Below are 19,850 nucleotides of genomic sequence, written 5' to 3'. Positions count from 1 at the left end.
TGTGCAGCAGTGCCAGCATTATTCTCACTCCACCGTGCATTATTGTCAGGTGCGGCTATCTGGGTATGCACGTCCAAATGTTCACGCAGTGCACACTTTGGTTGAAAAAATTGATTTTCTGTTTTTTACCTTCGTATTTGCAAATAGTTGCTAACTGAGGCCATTAAACAAAGAGTGGATGCATTTGGCAATCTGTGAGCTCCAGAAAGCTCATAGCCTTTGCTCTAAACATCTTGATGGCTTCCAGAAAAGGCCTGTCACCACAATTATTGGCAAATGAAAGGAAGTTCCATGGGAGAAGGACTGGTGCTTCTTCAATTTTCAGAAAGTTTAAAATTTCAATGAAGAAAAGGCCATTATTTTGTTTATGTTGCATCAGATTGGAAGAATCTACAGCAAATTAGTAAAACATATACACCCATCAAGATCACTTACATCAGGCCAAAAATATCTGTATGTTCAATAGCCTAAGTGTACAAGGGTTTACTGTTCCTGACCTAATATATGTATGTTTCCACTCACAGTTATGTCACTGCATAACTAAAGATCGTTGTAGTTTTTCAAGTTACATTGTGCAGGGATGGAACAGCCAATACATAAATTAATTTAATTTAATTTAATTTAAATTAAATTAAATTAAATTAAATATATTTAATAGAAGAATGATGCAATTTTCATGTCTCACTTTTAACACATCAGCAGCACAGTATACAATAACCATAATGATATTAGAGTTAGGCTGTGTGAGCAGACTTTTATTTCTCCAACAGTTAGCTATTATTATCAATTTGCATCACTATAGCCCTCTTTCTTCGATTGAATTCTATTTGTATTTAAAATGGAGTGTTTTTGTTACTCTTTTGTTGTTGAAAGGTAACACTTGATTGTATTTTGTCTTGTGATCTTTGAGAATGAGGTTTAATTTCACCAGAATGAAATTAAGCATTGTCATTGTCCCTCCTTTTAAAAATTTGCTAAGTACAGTTTTAACACCAAACATGTTTTAGATGTAATCGAAGTTCCAGTTTTTCTTTTTCAAAGAAATTCACCAGTTCATGTGGGTGAAAAACTAGCTAATTAAAAGTTAAAAGTAGAATGTGTGCAATAATCTGCATTTTTCTGTAGCTAGAAGCATTGTCATTAATTACCACCGGTCACTGGTCTTAAACTGTTAACTCATCATTTCCTACAATTCTTTATCCATCCTTTCCCTCCTCCTTTTTTTTTCTTTTGCAGACATCAAATAGGACTTTTGACATCCCTCTGACATTGTCGGGAGCAATAGTTTTGCGTGAGAGATTAAATTATGAAGAAAAGTCACGTTATTTTGTCATTGTCCAAGCAAATGTGAGCATGATGTTTTTGGGGTGTTTATTATGTATATGATTGCTTTGGAAGAAAACTTGAAAATATTTAGATGTTTTTATCTTGCCCTATTCAAGCAAGCATACATTATTTCTCAAATTTCCCACTGAATTTTTGCACGGGTTGAAGATTAGCTTAGACATCCAAACAAATAATTGTACATAAAATGCCTCACAGAACTTTCTGCAAATTAGGGAGACATTAATAGGTAATAAATATGCTGATGATGTTCAATTGTGTATCTCTGTCCCTAGATTACTGTTCTGTCCCAGTACCTGGGACTGTGGAGATCTGAATGGGGAAGAATAGGATTCAACAAAATCCCAGCCAGACTGAGTGGCTATGGGTTTGAGGCCCTCTAGATGAAGTTTTTGCCATCTTTGGTTTGGAGGAGGGTGGCATTCCCGCACTCAGGATCAGTGCATCATATGGGGTTCTTCTGGACTCACATAACCTACTTGAAGAATAGGTGGCAACTGAGGCCAGGAAGGCCTCTACATAACTTTATTTTGTATTCCAGTTGTGCCATTCCTGCATCAACGTTAGCTTGTGGTTACTTATGCCAATCATATTTGTGCAGCAACACACTCTACCTAGGGCTGCATGTGAAAATCAAATCATGGAAACTATAATAGGAAGTTAAGGGTATAGTATACAACATCATTATTTGCAGACTGAATTAATTCCCAATAGACTTCCAAATCCAGTTCAAGGTGTTGATTGTCACCTATTAAGCCCTGCATGGAATAGGAGAAACTTATTTTCAGGACCACTTTTCTCCTATTTCATTTGTGTTGTCCCTCATGCTTTAGTTCAATGGACATATTTTAGTCCTTCCTTGAAGCAATGTCATCTGGAAGCACCTAGAAAGTGTGCCTTTCCCATTACAGCAACCAATCCTTGGAATGACCACTTTAATATATGGTTGGCTCTCACCCTACTGACCTATAGAAAGACCATAAAAACTTGTATCTCTCCTTGGGCATGATGATTGATGCTCCCACCAGGGTGGTGTAAAGTAAATTTGAGTTGATGATTGCCTATTAATTGCTGTTGTGATTTTAACCACAATTGGTTTGTTGTTTGCTTACTTTGCTGTTTGCTTATTGCATGCTTTTCAAAGTTTGAGTTGGGATGGCCATAAATGTTTTTAAATGCATATTTCAAATCTCTAAGTGATGAGATGGCACTTGCATGCTTGAAAAATCAACCAAATGCTTTTGTTGTAACACTGTCTTTCATATATTATTTTACTGGCACAGCAGAGTTTTGATTCCATAAAAGCATATGTACATACCCTGCATGCATACCTATCCTTTTTCAGTAAATAACATTATAGAAAGCACAAAAAGAGAATAATAAACAGTAAGCCAAATAAAAGAGACACATGAAATGAGAAAGAAAAGCTAATGTCTAGTTAAAACTATTTTATATCAATACTATCCCTATTCTTCTCCATAATTTTCTACTATTGCTTGGATCAAGTCAATACACAGGGTTTTTTTTTTAAAATGCCTTCTCACTTTATTGTTTGTGAGGATTTCATCAATTTCATGCAATTGTTTTTACTTTCTCACACCCCATAAATAACCCAAGTGACATCTATTCATAGTTTTGACAATATACTTTCATCCCCTCGTCCCTAATAAAAACCTCCTTCACATCACTGCATGCATTCCTGAACTGCACAAAAAGTAAGAATCACCCATTACATCTTCCCCTTTTTTTTGGTTTCACTGACATACAAGAGACCTATTTTATTTATTTATTTAATAAATAATAAATTGTGCTCTATACCATTTATTCCTTTTAAATTCCAATTTGTAATCTTCTATAGGACATGGCACCATAGATATTGAATTCTGCCCATCATGCTTTAGTCAGCTGAGGCTTTTACATAATGCATTTTAGTAGATAGAGATGGCACAGAATAGAAGATTAATGAAATATATGCAAGCTAAGACCTTTAATCTAGTTTTTAATCATACTTACCTGCACCCCACTAGACGGTATTGGCAGTATATCGAGACATACTTAGGATACCAGGAAAATACATACATACATGCATACATGCATACATACATACATACATACATACATACATATACACACTTATGTATTATGTGTATATGTGTGTGTATATATACATACATACATGCACATTATTCTAATATGGGTTGTCTTTCTGACAAATAAATGGTAATAATAATGTTGTGTGGTGCAAATTTAATGTCATTATTAACCTTTGAGGTAGAACCTTTGGGAGACATTTTATCTAATTAGGTTGGGTTGCATACTTTTTTATTTAAAAAAAATATACACATTATATAATAAAATAAATTACTTTATTATAGATCTAGAGCAGCAACATAAATACATGAAGTGCAGGTTTAGAATAAGTAACTGTAGTTGATAGGTAAATCCACAATAATCATTCTACAGTATAGCAAAACTATGAAATCAATTAATAATTGTATTATGTCAAGTCTTAAACCCTTCTTAGTCCTAGAAAATAACATTTTCCCCCAAAATCAAATGTTTAGTGCTGAAAATTCAAGCAGAGCTAGTATGTATTCCCTTCATCTCTGAATTGCACAGATTACCTACAAGGTACTTAAACTGCCAAAAAAAAAAAAAAGATCCATCTTTGCAGAATTTCTACTCTCACATTTGTTAATTAGATATGAATTACCAAAAGATATATTTTGGCTGAATATTATAGGGAAATAAGGAGCAATTCAACAGTGGAACTCATCATGAGTAACAACTGGACAGTATCTATGAAGCATACCTTAATTAGAATACCTGCACTGACAGCGGTTAGAATCGAAGTGGGGAACGATGATCCCTTTATGACTTGTGGACTTCAACTCCCAGAATTCTTGAGCCAGCCATGCCTTTTGTAAATCGCCTTTTTTGACACATTGAGGGTCAGATTCTCTGCTGCCGAACTTCTGCTGCAGAAGTTCCCATGAGAATGATCACAAAAGTTCCTTCTAAGGTTATAATTATAATTCCCTTAACTCAAATTCAGCCCTTGCTTCCTCTTCTCCCCTTTACTAGATATGACACAGGAAGGGAAGGGAATGAGATGGGAAAAGAGCGAGTGCTAAGAGAGGATGAGGTGTGATCAGAATATTACTGACTAGAATCACAATTGGCTCCTGCCAAACCTGAATATGTACTAGTACTAGAACTAGAATATTTCTACTTCTATCCATAGTTTCAGATTAATTTCCAATGGTGCTCTCATTTCCTGTTCCTCTGCTGTTAACCTATATAAGCTTGTGTGTCCCTGCTGCTTAATTGTCTTTCATCTAGCTTCTTATTGCTTGTCAGATTCTTGTGCCCCTGGGGGATTTCATTCATCATATGCCCGATCCTTCCAGAGTGAGCAGTTTGCTTCCGTCTGGGTATAGCAGAGTTGGAAATTTCAAACTCTAAAGAAGAATATTTGTAACTCAGGGCTGAAATGAAGGGTCCTTGGTGCTCTCTGAGCTTGCCTGGTTTCTTGCAAACGTTTTATTAGCCTAACTAAGTAACATCATCAATGCTGACCATATTACCTAGTTAGGGTAATGAAATGTTTACAAGAAACCAAGCAAGCTCAGAGAGCATCAAGGATACCTCTTTTTAAACTTTCTCCAGTTTAATATTTTCTCGTTTTTAATTTTCAACTGATTCAAGAGAAACTTGACAGAATGTAGGAATGGTACATATGGATGTCTTCCATTAATCTGATCACCCTCTTCAATGGATCAGTTACCAAGGATGAAGCTGTAACTGTCATTCCAAAATACTCTATAACTGTTACTTTATAACAATACGTGTAATAATATTTCACTATAGTTCTTTATTGTAAGACTAAAAACGGAAACAGCGCTCAGATTTCAAATTAAGAATCTGTGCAGTCTGACAATCTTTCTACAATCTTGAGTAAGGTTGGCATACCATATGCGTTGGTCTGAGTTCGTTTTTCCTGCAGAGCACTTAATCATTTCTGTTGAAAAGCAACAGAATTGACTAATTCTTCTTCCAGAAAGCAAGAATAGATGGAGCGTGTTTATCAGGGCTGACTGATAAATGATTCAATAATTAAAACTATAGAAAGTTTTGTAGAGAGAAAGGGGATTAAACTCCCTTGTAGTTCTGTGAAGAAAACAATACTTATTGCCTCCAAATTTACAAAAAGTAACTTTAATCACAAAGTATTTTTTATTTGCTCCTGTCCTCAAATATTTTAGGGGAAAAAAAAAACCTTTTCATTTTGCAAGTTGTTTTTTGCACATGGTAGATTTCTTTGCTATTGGATAATTAGCTTTATTTTTCAGAGTTATTGGAGAATCACTAAAAGTTAGATTCTGCATTCTCTGAGACACATTTATATATTTGTATTTGACGTCAGCTAAGTCTCACAGAACTATTCAAGGAATTTAATAACTTGAAATACCAGGAAAGGAGAAAGAGGCTTAATGGGAAAATGTAGAGAAGACATGAATATCTTGGAATAAATATATAATGAGAGAGGCAGAAACAACAGACATACTGTATGCCTAAATTAATGGGGAAAGGTTATCTATGATTTGGTAAAAAAGAAAATTAATGATAGGAAGAAATAAAAACAAATCCAATTTGCCACCCGATTTAAAAAAAGAAAGTAAACCTCCCATCAAGGTCCTACTGTTATCTGGAGTCTGGCAGTTCATTACTTCTATCCACATAATTTTTTAAGAACATCACAGGATTCAGATTGAAATTGCATGTTATGAAATGATAAATAATTTTTACAGGTAGTCCTTAACCAATGACCACAATTGAGCCCCAAATTTCTATTTGTTAGATCAATTGTTAAGTGAATTTTCCCTCATTTTATGACCTTTTTTGCCACAGTTGTTAAATGAATCATTGCAGTTGTTAAGTGGATCATGCAGTCATTAAGTGAATCTGACTTCCCTCATTGAATTTGCTTTTTGGAAGACAGCTGGGATGGCTACAAATAGTGATCAAATGACTCCAAGACAGTGCAACTGTCATAATTACATGCCAGTTGCCAAGCCCTTTAATTTTGATCATGTGACCATGAGCCACAGTGGAACAGTGGTTAGAGTGCAGTGCTGCAGGCTACTTCTTCTGACTGCCGGCTGCCTGTAATTTAGCAGTTCAAATATCACCAGGCTCAGGGTTGACTCAGCCTTCCATCCTTCGGAGATCGGTAAAATGAGGACCCAAATTGTTGGGGGCAATAGGCTGACTCTTTAAACTGCTTAGAGAGGGCTGTAAAGTGGTATATAAGTCTAAGTGCTATTGCTATAAGTCACTTTTTTCAGCGCCACTGTAACTTTGAATGCTCAATAAACAAATGGTTGTAAGTCAAGGACTACCTGTATCGAAAGACATCATTCTTCTTTCTGGAGGAATTGCAAGAATGGTCTTTAAACATTATGTTTTCTACACAGGATCGAGCTCAAAATCTTGTGGAACGAAGAACAAGCACGACGACTCTCACTGTTGATGTCCTTGATGGGGATGACCTTGGACCAATGTTCCTTCCATGTATATTAGTTTTTAACACTCGGGACTGCCGGCCACTCACTTATCAAGCTAGTTTGCCAGAACTCACTGACCCTGTAAGTACAAGCCTGTTAATTGAATTCATTCATTCTGCATCTGTATTTAGTCACCACTAATTGTGCAGCACAAGCTTACAATCAGCAGACTCAACAGAGGCCAGCCGTATATCCTACTATGTCAGAGACAGTCTCATTTTTGCAGCTACATGCAAATTGCAAAACCTGATTTATCAGACCCTTGAGTGGATTCTTGTCAGGCTTCACACCCAGACTGGCAGTAAATCATATACCTCGAGACACTTAACCCTTAATTCAACTCTTAGCTAGACTTGACAGACGTCTCCCAGGTATGACTTGGCTAAATTGATATCTTTATTGCTCCGAAGAATGGAACCTCAATCATAACACTTGATTATTCACCTTACTATTAAAAAAAAGTCTCTGAGACTTTATAAATCTATACTCTAGGTCACGGGTGTCAAACTCGCCATGTCACATTGCCATCATGCGACGTTTTTCCCATTTGTAGAGCTGGGGTGGTAGTGGCCTGCATGTGACACATCCGGCCCGTGGGCCACCAGTTTGATACCCCTGCTCTAGGTTATAACACTCCTGCTTTTCTAAATTGACTGGGCACTTGATGGTTTGGGAGGTGATGTAATGGTATGTGAAAAAGACCTTGGGAGACTGGGTAAAGAGATGCTAACCGATGATCAGATGAGTGTAGCTCACAGCTGGATAATGGGCAGAGCAAGAAGGTCAAAAGACACCCTCCCTAGTTTCTCAGGCTGTAAAGGAGACAGAGAGCAAAATGTACTTTCAGATTTGCGAGATTAAGTCAATGTAAGTTTAAATAAAGTAGAATTAGGTAATTTGATCATGTTACCTATTTTGTTTGCCTGTGAGGCTGACAGGTTGATTGAAATATATTTAAATAGCAGCTTTCACTAGACTGGGAGTTGCTGAGTTCTGCCTCTCAATCTTTAGCAGTGATTTCTTAAGCCCATATAGCTATCATGTTTATTATGTAAATATTACATAGATATAAAATGCTAAGTATTTATTGGTCAGATACTTCCCTATAACCCACATCAGACAACTCAACTCCTGCTGAGCCTTTATCTTAACTTTATAGGTTTTTAGTATTTACTGAATTATCAAAATATTCATTAGCTAACAACTTCAGGTTTTGGTTTATGTGTTTTTCCCAAAACTGAGGAAAATGAGATTAATTAAAATATATACTGTATCATGGACATAAATAAATCTTTGTATACATGGGAAAAATTATAATTATTTATGACCATCCTCATGTAATATTTTTATTTGCTTAATTTCTTTTTTATAATGTACATTGACCTTTCCATCTACTTTTTTTAATCTTGTCTTAATATCTTCTATACTTATTATATAAACAGTATCACCATCCGCCCTTCCAATCCTAATTTCTTAACATTATTTCAATTAATTATCTTATCTTATCTATTGTAATCATACATATTCTCTTTTAACTTTCATATTAGTTCATTCTTCATCCTAATAAGTTTAAGTATACTCAGGGTCGCCCTTCTACCATTCCATCTCCCTTATTTTACAACAATTCTTCTTCTCCTTCTCCTCTCTTTCCCTTCCCTCCCTCCTTCTATCCTTTTCTACTTTCTTCTTTCCTCTTCTCCTCCTTCTCTACTTTCCCTTCCTTTCCCCCACTCCTCCTTTCTCCCTCCCTTTCTAACCTTCTCTCCTACTCTTATTTTCCATCCCTTTTTTCCTCTCCTTTTCCCTTTCTTCTATTCCACTCTCCTCCCTCTCTTGTCCCCTTCTTTCTATCCCTTACTCCTTTTTCCATTCTCTGTCTATTGTTGTATTTTTCAATTCAATATTTTCCAAAACAGTATCCAAGCAACCCCGATTTTTCTCCATTTATTGAATATGTTTCTCAAAATCCCCGTCAATTTTATGTTTTCTACTGAGAAAACTTGTTGGAAGTATTGTCGTTCATGCCTAGAACTTTGTAATGGACTGTAATGTGAGAATAACTATGGAAAACAAGAGGGAGATCTGCAATCCTGATAAATGAAGTCTGAACCCAAAAAAGTGGAAGTTCAGAAAGCATCTCAGAAGCATTTCCCTACTCCTCTGAAAAGCAAAGGTGGGGAGGAGGGATGTGCTTTCAGATTTGCAGGATGTCAGTCCTTCAAAATAGTACAGACAGTATCAGAGTTTGTTACAGAAATCACATCCAGAAAGCACACACAGATAACTGATTCAGCAGGATTCATTAACTTCTCTTTATATACATAATAGCACATACAATACCAACAGCAGGTTCTTCCAATGTGGTAGAGAGTTACAGGCAAAAAACACAGGCAGAGGAAAGAACAGCAGAGACGAGTTTCAGTTTCAAGTCAGAGAGCAGACTAGTCTTTGCACAGACTCAGAGCTCAGCACAGCATGCTTAAGTTTCTGTTTCCAAACAGCCCACATTGGCTGACCCAGTTGCTATGGCCTATTCCAGTTCATGAATATTCTAACAGACAGGAAACCAAAACCACAGGTACTGATGTTTCCTTTATTGTAAGGTTACAGTAACAAATATTGCAAATCTGAAAATATTTTCCCTCTATTCTCCTGTTTTTACTTTCCAAAGAACTAGAAGGGAAGGTACCTTCTGAGATGTTTATCCCACCGTTGTCTGATAAACAATTAAGATTATTTCCACTTGGTGTTAAACTTGTTACTGTGGCCATTTCCATAAGTTGCTTGCTGGTTTTTTCCATGGTGATGGGGGAATGATAGAAGAATACTGCAGCACTTTGAGAAGTGAGAGAGCTCCCATCATTGGGTAACTGTTTTTGTAAGAGTTGCAATTGAGCTGATAGCTGATTAGCTTGGCTTCTCATAATGTACTCAAGTTCCATGACCTCAATGGATTAGTTCATCTCATGCATATGGAAAGTACTCATCACCATTACCACCTTCACAGCCTACTGGTCAACTGGTTGAGAACCTTGCAATATTTTGTTTGTGACATAACCCTAGAAATAATTTATTAAATCTGTTGTTACTATAATATAAATCATCCCCAAAGTGCCAATCCTGTAAAGGAAACTTTCCTAGAGTTGTATTATTTTCCCCCTTTGTTTAGAATACACATTCTAATTATAGTGGATGTTTCTGCATTTTGAATTAATAGGATGGGCAGCTAACACCAAGGTTTGAATAACGTTAAGTGCTAAAAATGAAACAAATTCTTGAGGAACTTGTAATGGATTTTCTGGGTGCTAATCTTTTTAGAATGCCAATATCTTACCTTCTTTTCCTGCCATAACTTGATGCTAAAACATGTATTTAAATATAGTGAGAACGTCCATATTAATGGTGTGGAATATTTGTGATGTGTTACGTAGCTCAGAAATAGCAATAGCAGTTAGACTTATATACTGCTTCACAGTGCTTTACAGCCCTCTCTAAGAGGTTTATAGGATCAGCATACTGACCCCAATAATCTGGGTCCTCATTTTACTGACATCGGAAGGATGGAAGGCTGTGTCAACCTTGAGCCTGGTGAGATTTGAACTGGCAAATTGTAAGGAGCCAGCAGTCAGCAGAAATACCCTGCAGTACTGCATTCTAACCACTGTGCCACTATGCCTCCTAATGGGGGGAAGTAATATGTTGCTTGCCTTCAACCAATAAATATGTAACATGAAAGAAAAATTCTAAGTAACAGAGGCAGCATATCATACAAAGCTGTTACGTACCAAACAACTGTATATAGGCTTAGCTTCTAAATGAACACCAGCCTAAAGCATAATTGCATAGTTTAAAATCACAAAGACATTTGGGGTTTCATAAACCCCACATTCCAGATGTGATGGAATGCCAACAGATCTTGGTAGCTCCAAAGGGGGTAGCAAGACAGTTAAAAGAAGGGATCAGGACTGTAAAGGATTCTGGAATCCAGGGGACAAATAAACACGAGAAACTGAATTCCACCTTAATTACACTAGATATAAGTTGTATGTAGGATTGGTTTGGTAGGTTTTGAGATTGTTACATTACCGTACTACAGTAGCAATATTTCGAGAAATCTAAGTAGTTCTTGTTCTCCAGGTTTTTCAGCCTTGGAAGTCTTGACATTATCAAAAGGTCAAGGGCTGGCTATCTATAATAAATTGTTTCTGATCTTATTTCCAATTTCATAATTGCTCTTCATTATGGAGAGGTAGCAAATCTTTTGCTATTTTGTTAGCTCTTGTTGTGTGCTCCGCTGGCTATCCTTTGGCTCTGCTTAAAGTAATCCTCTCCCAAATAGAGATAGGACTGTCACAAGATTACAGGTCAACTGTAAGAAATGTTGATATTCATGCTTTCTGGTGTACAAAGTTGCTAGATAAGCTTGAAGTTAGACTCTGGTTGAGCAGATCTCAGCGAATCGCCTGGGGCACAGTCTTGTGATGTTATTTGGGCTAAGTTCAATTCTGTTACTCCTGATAGAGCGAACAAGTTCCTCCAAACTATGCTTTCAGCGACCCATCTGATAAAGGCTGCCTAATGCCTAGGAAGTGACTTCTGGATTGGTCTATATCAGGGATGTCAAACTGAAGGCCCAGGGGCCGGATCCGGCCTGCGGGGTGTTTAGATCTGGCCCGTGGGGCTGTCATAGAAAGAGCAAAAAACGACTGGCCTGTGGTACCTCTGCAAGAAAAAACAGAGTTCGTGCATGCCTCCCCACCCGAGCTCCATTTTTGCTGGCAAAAGGAGGCAGGAGGCTGTCATGGTTGAAAATGGAGCTTGGGAGCCCATTTTCGCTGGTAGAGTGCTTGGGCCACCACAGATACCTGCGACACAAGTGACGTCAAGCTGGCCATGCCCAATATGGCCATGCCCACCCCAGCCCCCGAGGTCAAACACAACCCTGATGTGGCCCTCAATGAAATCAAGTTTGACACCCCTGGTCTATATGATAGTGTCTATGGAGATTTTCAGTCATCCAGATCATGGTTGTCTCAAAGGTGCTTTACAAAAGACAGTGGTTTTTTTTCTCTTGAGGAAGAAGATATTTTGCTTCTTATCCAAGAAGCTTCATCAGTTCTAACTGGATGGTGGTGGGGAAATGGAAGGATTGGTTCTACATTTTTATGAACGTATCGAGGAAGGGAGCAGTTCCTGAAGCATTGAAAGTTTGGAAACAATTGTCTTTGCACTAAATATAATGCAGGGACTTTGTCAATAATTTCTGCAAATGTTCTCTTTGAGAAAATGTAAAAAAGGCGAAAGGTTTATACGATCTGAAGAGAAACCAAATTTCCAAAACTGGAAATTAGACCAACTCCCAATCAAAGATAAAATCATCTCAAAGATAACAGAATGTGCCGAAATGGATAGATTGACGCTGGAACTCCAGGATAAGGAAGAAAGTGACTATTATCTTGTGTGGCACCAATGGTACCAATGGCTGGAAAGGAAAATCAGTACAACTGTAGATGAAAGAAAATAGGGTGAAAGATTAATAGTAGGAGATGAATACAGAGAAGATGCAAGATTATTCTTAGTTTAAACCATTTGAATTAAGAGTTTAATACTATTTTCTTATTAATATGTAAAGAAATATATTATATATTCTGTTGATGACAAAAAGCATATATGTAGAATGTTGTGTGGGTTTGTAGGTGGTGGGGTTTTGTTTGTCTTTGTATTGTTTTTATATTTTTGTTTATATTTTAATAATAAAAACATTTTTTAAAAAAAGAGAAAATGTAATTCATCAAGGTTCTGTGTATATAAAAGAAAAGCTGGATTTGGAATATCTAAAATGAACGTTCGAAGTTTTGATCGTCAGCCCAAGTACATCTTTTTCATGTATAATTATAGAATGTCCATATGCCAAATTCTTTGTGTTCCTTTATGAATAATGAAATGGTTGCTGTTTCTGCTAGCAAGTCTTACAACTGATATCTTTAATCTTCTCATGATTTATAGGGTTTGACGCTTAAAGGTTGACAAGATGTGCAATAGGGATTCTACTGATATAGCTGTTCTCATCTGCAAGAGTAATTCTTGCAGAACCTTTCAGTGAAATGTTCTGCACGCAGCGAGTCTAATAGAAAATTGTGCATAGGATTGTAGTGTGGGTTATTTGCAGATTGTCCATTGGTACTTGTTTCAGGATGTGCACATTTAAATATATATATATATATATATATATATATATATATATATATATATATATATATATATATATATATATTGATATATGGATAATGGAAGATGGGAGGACCACATTCATACTGGCAGGATTTGGATACTGTAACTTTATAATAAAAGTAGCATTAACATTCATTAACTCTGGTGTCCTAAAGTGATCTACTTTAAAGGGCTGACATTGCTTTTTATTCAATCCTAATAGTTATCCTATCTATTAATCCTATCTATCTATCTATCTATCTATCTATCTATCTATCTATCTATCTATCTATCTATCTATCTAATCCTAATAGGTAAAACACAGTATGTTCATGGTAAGAAATTCTAACAGAAAATACCCAGGATTTTGAGACATTATCTCTGTGTTAGTCTAGACTATTTCTGCCACTGTTTTTGTAAACTAAAATGCAAAGGTCAATTGACCCTGTAAAACATCTGTGTGTCTCACAGCTCTGAAACACTTCAGGTTTGAAAGAATCCTTTTGCACTTTGAGTTTGTGCCTACTTGCCTCCTGCTGAATCCTGTGATAATCCCATAATGATAAGACTTAGAAGAGCAGTAGACACACGGAGGGACAAAGGGATTTCACTTTTTCTAACATCCCATAGGTTCAAAACATAGTTTTTGATTGTGATAGTGAAGAAACTCTTCAGTTAATCCGGATTTGGAGATGAGAACAGAGTCTATTGCCACGAAGAACAGCTTCTTTGATAAGATTTAAAAATTGCACTTCTGAAATATTTTTTTTTCCTTATTGGTCCAAAATGGCAAATTCCATCCACTTTGAAACATCATCTAATTCTTTTTTTTTCATATTGTTGCTCCTTTGATCTTGAATGGATGCACATTAACATGTAAATGTATATGAGGTTATAACGACCACACAGTGATATAGTTGGGACATACCTGAAGCATATTTTGGCTTCTTAATAAAGAAGCTGCATTGTTGTTGCCCTGCATGCATCTAATATTCTTTTCACCTTCAAATGCATGTTCTAAACTAGCAAAGCTTCACTGAAACCAAAATAAATCCCAAGACAATAACTTTTACTCTAATCATCTTTAACTGTTTTAAAAGGACAAGATCAAGTAAAGCAATATATGTTTGTGTGTGAGAGACAGGGAGACGGAGACGGAGAGGGAGAGGGAGAGGGAGAGGGAGAGGGAGAGAGAGAGAGAGAGAGAGAGAGAGAGAGAGAGAGAGAGAGAGAGAGAGACCATTACCAGTGTGATATTTGTTTCTAAACACAAGGCACATGTTAGTCTATCTGTTAACTGCATGGGAAATCATTGTGAAGTTGCAAACTGAAAAGTCTACTCTGAACTCTGTAGTTACAGATAAAGATTTTATTAGAGCTTCACTTTTCGTAAAAGGCTTCACTTTTTGTATAGGATTCCATAGTTCCTTTACAGCAGCAGTTCAAATGCTTTGCAGTCCTTTCTGCTCTGTAAAAGTCGTTTTGGCCCTCCTTCACTGAGAGAATCAAATTTTAATCCTAACAACATGTTACAAACATGATAGTATCCAGATACCTCTGGCACCAAACATTTAGTCTTTCTACCCAAAGATTATAAACTGCATTTGCTATAGGACTAAGTCCTGCCCTTACATTTTGCTCGCAATTGTGCAATTGCATGAATTCTATCTTCGGGTAGGACCTATCAAGCCATCATATTCCTACTCAGACTTGTGCAATATTTAGCATTGCTGGCTGTGACTGACATCTAATAGGACCCTTATACAAGCTTTGGAACTTCTAGGCCCAAGGCCTTGTATGTTGGAGCATCAATGAGATGATATGTTTGGATTGTCATTTTATTGTTTGTCAGTTTGAGATTTGGGTTTTCTTTTATTGTTGTTGTTGATTAGATTTTGTTTAATTTTCTGTAAGTTCCCAAGAGTCACTTTAGTTTAGTTGGGCAGCCGTGCAAATGGCTTTAAATAAATAAATTGGTCTTTCTGTTTCTTACCACTGCTGTCAGAGCCTTTGATTATTCTTTGAAAAATATATTATCAATGAAGAACAATCTTGATTGGACACAAATCAGTATTTCAAGCCAAAGACTGATATGATATTGGCAAGATGTTAATGGACCCATTGAGGTATAACACTTGTATCTGGCAGCAAGATTTACTTATCCTTTATGTGTTAGATATTGATTTGTGCATTTCGTACTGCTGTCTCCACTCCCTTCTGAATCCACCTTTTATTTGTAGCCAGTTCCTTTTGTTTAATTCTAAGGGAATTAGAAATAGGAAGTTCATTATCCCATTCTTGTCATTTTAAGATTTAGCAACGAAGCATTAGGGCAGATGATAATGATGTAGAAATATTATGTCTCAGATATAGAATATAAAGAACACTTTGGCTCAATTTATCTATACCTTTTTAATGAGTTCTTTTGAACTCAAAATTTAAGTTATTCAAGTACAGTATTTAGAAGTGCACAGCAATCCAATCCTTTCAGAGTGTTTCTTCAAAATGGAGTCCAGATGCACAATATTTCATCAGACATTATTCAGGACAATGCTAAATTTAAGAACATGAAAGTGATATTACTTATTTTTTTTATTACATTTGTAAGGTTGATCAATTCTACGGTGACCTCCAAGTAGAACACAGTAGAAAAAAAAACTAATTAAATTAAAATCCAGATATCTGGAACAGTATTTCTGAACCTTGGCAACTTTAAGCTGTGTGGACTTCAACTTCAACACTGCGGTCTGGGGAATTCTGGAAGCTGAATTCCACACAGTTTAAATTTGCTAAAGTTATGAAACACTGATCTGGAAGAAGAACACGTATTGAAGAACAATAAGACATATTGCATACTGCAAGACAGTACTGTATACTGCAAGACTCAAGCTGTAGCAAAGAGCCCTGATTAAAGCTTCTCTTAAATGTGATCAAGGCAGGAACCACTCATATATCGGGAGGAATGATGATCCAGAAAGCAGATGCTGAAACAGAGAAGGGACACATCTTAGGTCCCATCAGATGACGCTGCTTAATGATGTAACTTGAAATATGCCAAGTCTGCATGCTCATACATGTCAGAGGAAACCATAGAAGATTGAGTCATTATATAAACCCCAAGCAGTCCTTTAATTACCAGGCTTTAGATAACTAGGCTTAAGGGTTGGGTGTCATATTCATGTGCCACTAAATATTTGTCGAGGATAAGACTTTATAATGTAGGCCATCTTGTTGCCATGCAGCCAGTGAGATAGTCCCAGGTCATTATTTGTTTTAGCACACAGATAGTGTTTATTCCTCTTACTGTGATACAATACCTCCTGTACATGGAGTGACTAAGACATGAGCAAGATGCATTCAACAAATGCTCCTCAATGTTCTGAAAGACTCCTGAATTCACATCAAGAATGCCTCCTGCAGATTTGGTTGTACTGCGCTCTACGCAGTATTCCTACTTACTCTTGCAACACAGAGAATCTGTTTTCTGGAATTGTAGCAGAACAAAGTTGGGAAGCAGGAACAAAATGGCAATCTGTCATTACCAAGGCCTAGTTCATAAGTCATTTTTGTTCCTTTGTAACGTCTCCCACTATTGGTTTTATCAATGAAAAGTAAATCATACTGGTTCCAAACTGATGTACATCATATACTTAATCCTGAAATATTTCAATGGAATGCCCTAATCCCATAACTCTCCAAAATGCACCCAGGAATGTTGACCCTAAGTGAAAACATGCAACTATAGGTTTCTTTTTCTTTTTCAGCCAGTGTATAGCAAGTTATGAGCAGTTGTTCTATCTTGTCAGCACAGATTCTTTGCATCACATATGCTAAATTGATTTTAATTGCTCTTTGAATGGATTCTCGAATGCTTTTGAACTCCAATATCTAAGGGGATGCCACAAAGAAGAGGGGCTCAACCTATTCTCAACAGCATCTGAAGGCAGGTCAAGAAGCAATGGATGGAAACTAATCAAGGTGATAACCAACCTAGAACTAAGGAGAGATTTCCTGACAGTTAGAACAATTAATCAGTGGAACAACTTGCCTCCAGAAGTTGTGAATGCTTTTTAAGAAAGGTTTTAAGAAGAGATTAGACAACCATTTGTTGAAAATGATATAGGGTTTCCTGCCTAGGCAAGAGACCTCCAAAGTCCCTTCCAACTCTATTATTCTCTTATGCCTACTGAATCCCACAAAAACTCTGTTGCTCAATATTTGTCATGGGCTCTGAAGCAAAAACTTATAAAACTGTTTTCTTAAGTAAAGAAACTCATTTTGATTCTTTTCCCCTAATATGTTGGTTCTTTATAATTAAGAACCCAAAAAATATGCTCAGGAAAAAAATGGTATAAATGCAAATTGAAGGGGAATGTCCAATCTTTAACAAATTTGCAGCAAGATTTGCCAGGTAGTAGATATTTCAGTTTAATAAAAACAGAATACCTATATTAAAAGTGCTTTGAGATTCTGAAGTCTCAAAGCAGAAACCCTCCATCATGTGGTAGCTGAAGTTTAAAGTTTTATATGCTATTTATGTGTTGATATTTCTGTTCAAGTCTCATCCACCCACTCTTGCTCTCGCTCTTTATTTTTTTAACCTTTTGATACATTGTCTGTTCTCCATGTGCAATCTCCTGATAACTGTGTTCTTAAGAAAATGTCACCAAGAACAACTGAAATGAAAGCTAGAAATTATGAAGATGTGAATTTACAGATAATTAATTTTTATATGCATGGGGCTGCATAAAGAATGGCAAGGCTAATTAAAAGAAATTGGCACTAATGTTAATGTGGAAAGGCGTGAAGCTTAGAGGATGGGTTGTCTTTTCCTCTTGGAAGATGGGCAAATATTTCCATAATACAAAGTGCTTTCAGCTGGAGAAGAGCTATATACTATATAGTTCGGCCTCACCCATGATTCCCAACCCCCAAAATCAGGGTGGATTACATCAGCATTTCTATAGAAGTATATTTATAAATAGAAGCAGAAAAATAGAAGTGTCATGAGAATAAACACTTTGAAATTATAATAATTTCAGTAAGGGAAATAACATGATGAAACAAATCTACTGCTTCCCCCATTTTTCTCGTTGCCCCTCATTTTTTAATTGTGGGTACCCTAATTTCCCACAAAAAACTTTGAGAATTCAGAGGTCTTCAGACAGAACTCCATCTTCCTGCTCTGTTAACCAAAGCAAGACCTGATTGTTATGTTTGCTTCAGTGGTAGGTTTCAAAAAAAAATTACTACCGGTTCTGTGGGTGTGGCTTGGTGGGCATGGCTTGGTGGGTGTGGCAGGGGAAGGATACTGTAAAATCTCCATTCCGTCCCCACTCCAGGGGAAGGATACTGCAAAATCGCCATTTCTTCCTGATCAGCTGGGACTTGGGAGGCAGAGAATAGATGGGGCGGGGCCAGTCAGAATTTTTACTACCGGTTCTTCAAACTACTCAAAATTTCCACTACCGGTTTTCCAGAACTGGTCAGAACCTGCTGGAACCCACCTCTGGTTTGCTTGTAAATCTTGCATTTGCTTCTAATGCTGAATGTAGTCCTCGTATGCTAGAAACATTAGTCAACCAGATCATCAGAAACAAAGGTAAACCAAGCAACCAAATAAGGAACATATAATTTATGTATACATGTAGTAAAGGTGACAGTGATTGGGGAGGACATTGCTTTTACATCCTTAGTAAAGAGAAGTAAAGCCAAGATTCATAGATATAAACAGAGAAGCTGAGTAGGTGGACTTGGACTTTGGGAACAAGGCCTAACACTGAAGGGAATGGATGTGGGAGTTTTTTGTAGACTTTGAACATTTATATTCTATGTAATCCAAATCATGAAAGAAGACTGAACCCTTCTTGAACTCCAGTGTTCATGCATTGCACGTTGCTGAAGTTCCCATATATATTATTTCTATCATTCTCGGGTTTTTTTTGCTTTTTTCCCTACCTTCCATATTATCAGTGATAACCAAACACTAATGGTAGAACATAGTTTTCCCAATTCTAGAGTCTCAAAGCAATTGTCGACTAAGTTACAAGAAGCAATTAATCATTTCAGACAAAAGAAAAACAATATTTTTAGATGATGATCTTACATGTATGCCTATATAACATTATATACATTCTGTATATAGGATTTATTTCCAGGTAAGTCTTTTATTGCAGCTGTAACAGTGAACACTATGTAAAATAGTAAAAATAGAGAATAAATTATGCATTTAAAAATATATTTTCAAAAGTTGATACATTGAATTTTGCACTAGAAGAGGTTATATTCCACAACCTTCAGAATATCAAGAAAATCTTCATGTAATAAGGACTCCTCCTTACTTTATGTTACCATTCTGGAATCAAAATTCTTCATTAGAAGTTTGAGTATGTCTTTATATATCTATATATACATACCGGTAATTTATTTCTTAAGAGTTATCTCCAATGAAGCTATCATACGCATTACACTCCTGCCTCTAGATTTTCCCAGAACAACAGCCATGTAATATTCCCAGGATTTATCAGATATCAGTACCTATTTGCAATTTTTCACTTATTAAAATTTTGAATTATTCCATAGGATGTTTTTAATATAATGAAATGCCTCAAAAGTCTTTTCTGAAGAAACAACACTAATGGGAAATCAGGAGAGGAGGAACAGAAGGAAAAATGAATGCATTGTTATATTGATTTAATTTTACCTACACACAGACTCACAAACACACAC

The 19,850-nt window shown here is 36.4% G+C and overlaps 1 protein-coding gene across 1 annotated transcript in view; it reads left to right on the top strand.

Annotated features, from left to right (window-relative positions):
• Positions 1-19,850, top strand: part of PCDH15 (protocadherin related 15) — a 403,619-nt gene that overhangs the window by 140,104 nt on the left and 243,665 nt on the right. Inside the window, exons 7-8 of the mRNA XM_070946499.1 lie at positions 1,237-1,347; positions 6,822-6,992. Of these exons, the coding sequence (XP_070802600.1) occupies positions 1,237-1,347; positions 6,822-6,992 (282 nt within the window). The remainder of the gene's footprint in view (positions 1-1,236; positions 1,348-6,821; positions 6,993-19,850) is intronic.

Source organism: Pituophis catenifer, unplaced genomic scaffold (assembly GCF_029215685.1).
Source record: "Pituophis catenifer annectens isolate HBS135680 unplaced genomic scaffold, rPitCat1.0.hap2 SCAF_6, whole genome shotgun sequence".
NCBI classification, from domain to species: Eukaryota; Metazoa; Chordata; class Lepidosauria; order Squamata; family Colubridae; genus Pituophis; species Pituophis catenifer.
The sequence above is the reverse complement of the archived record's forward strand: the minus strand, read 5'-3'. Positions and strand labels throughout refer to the sequence as shown.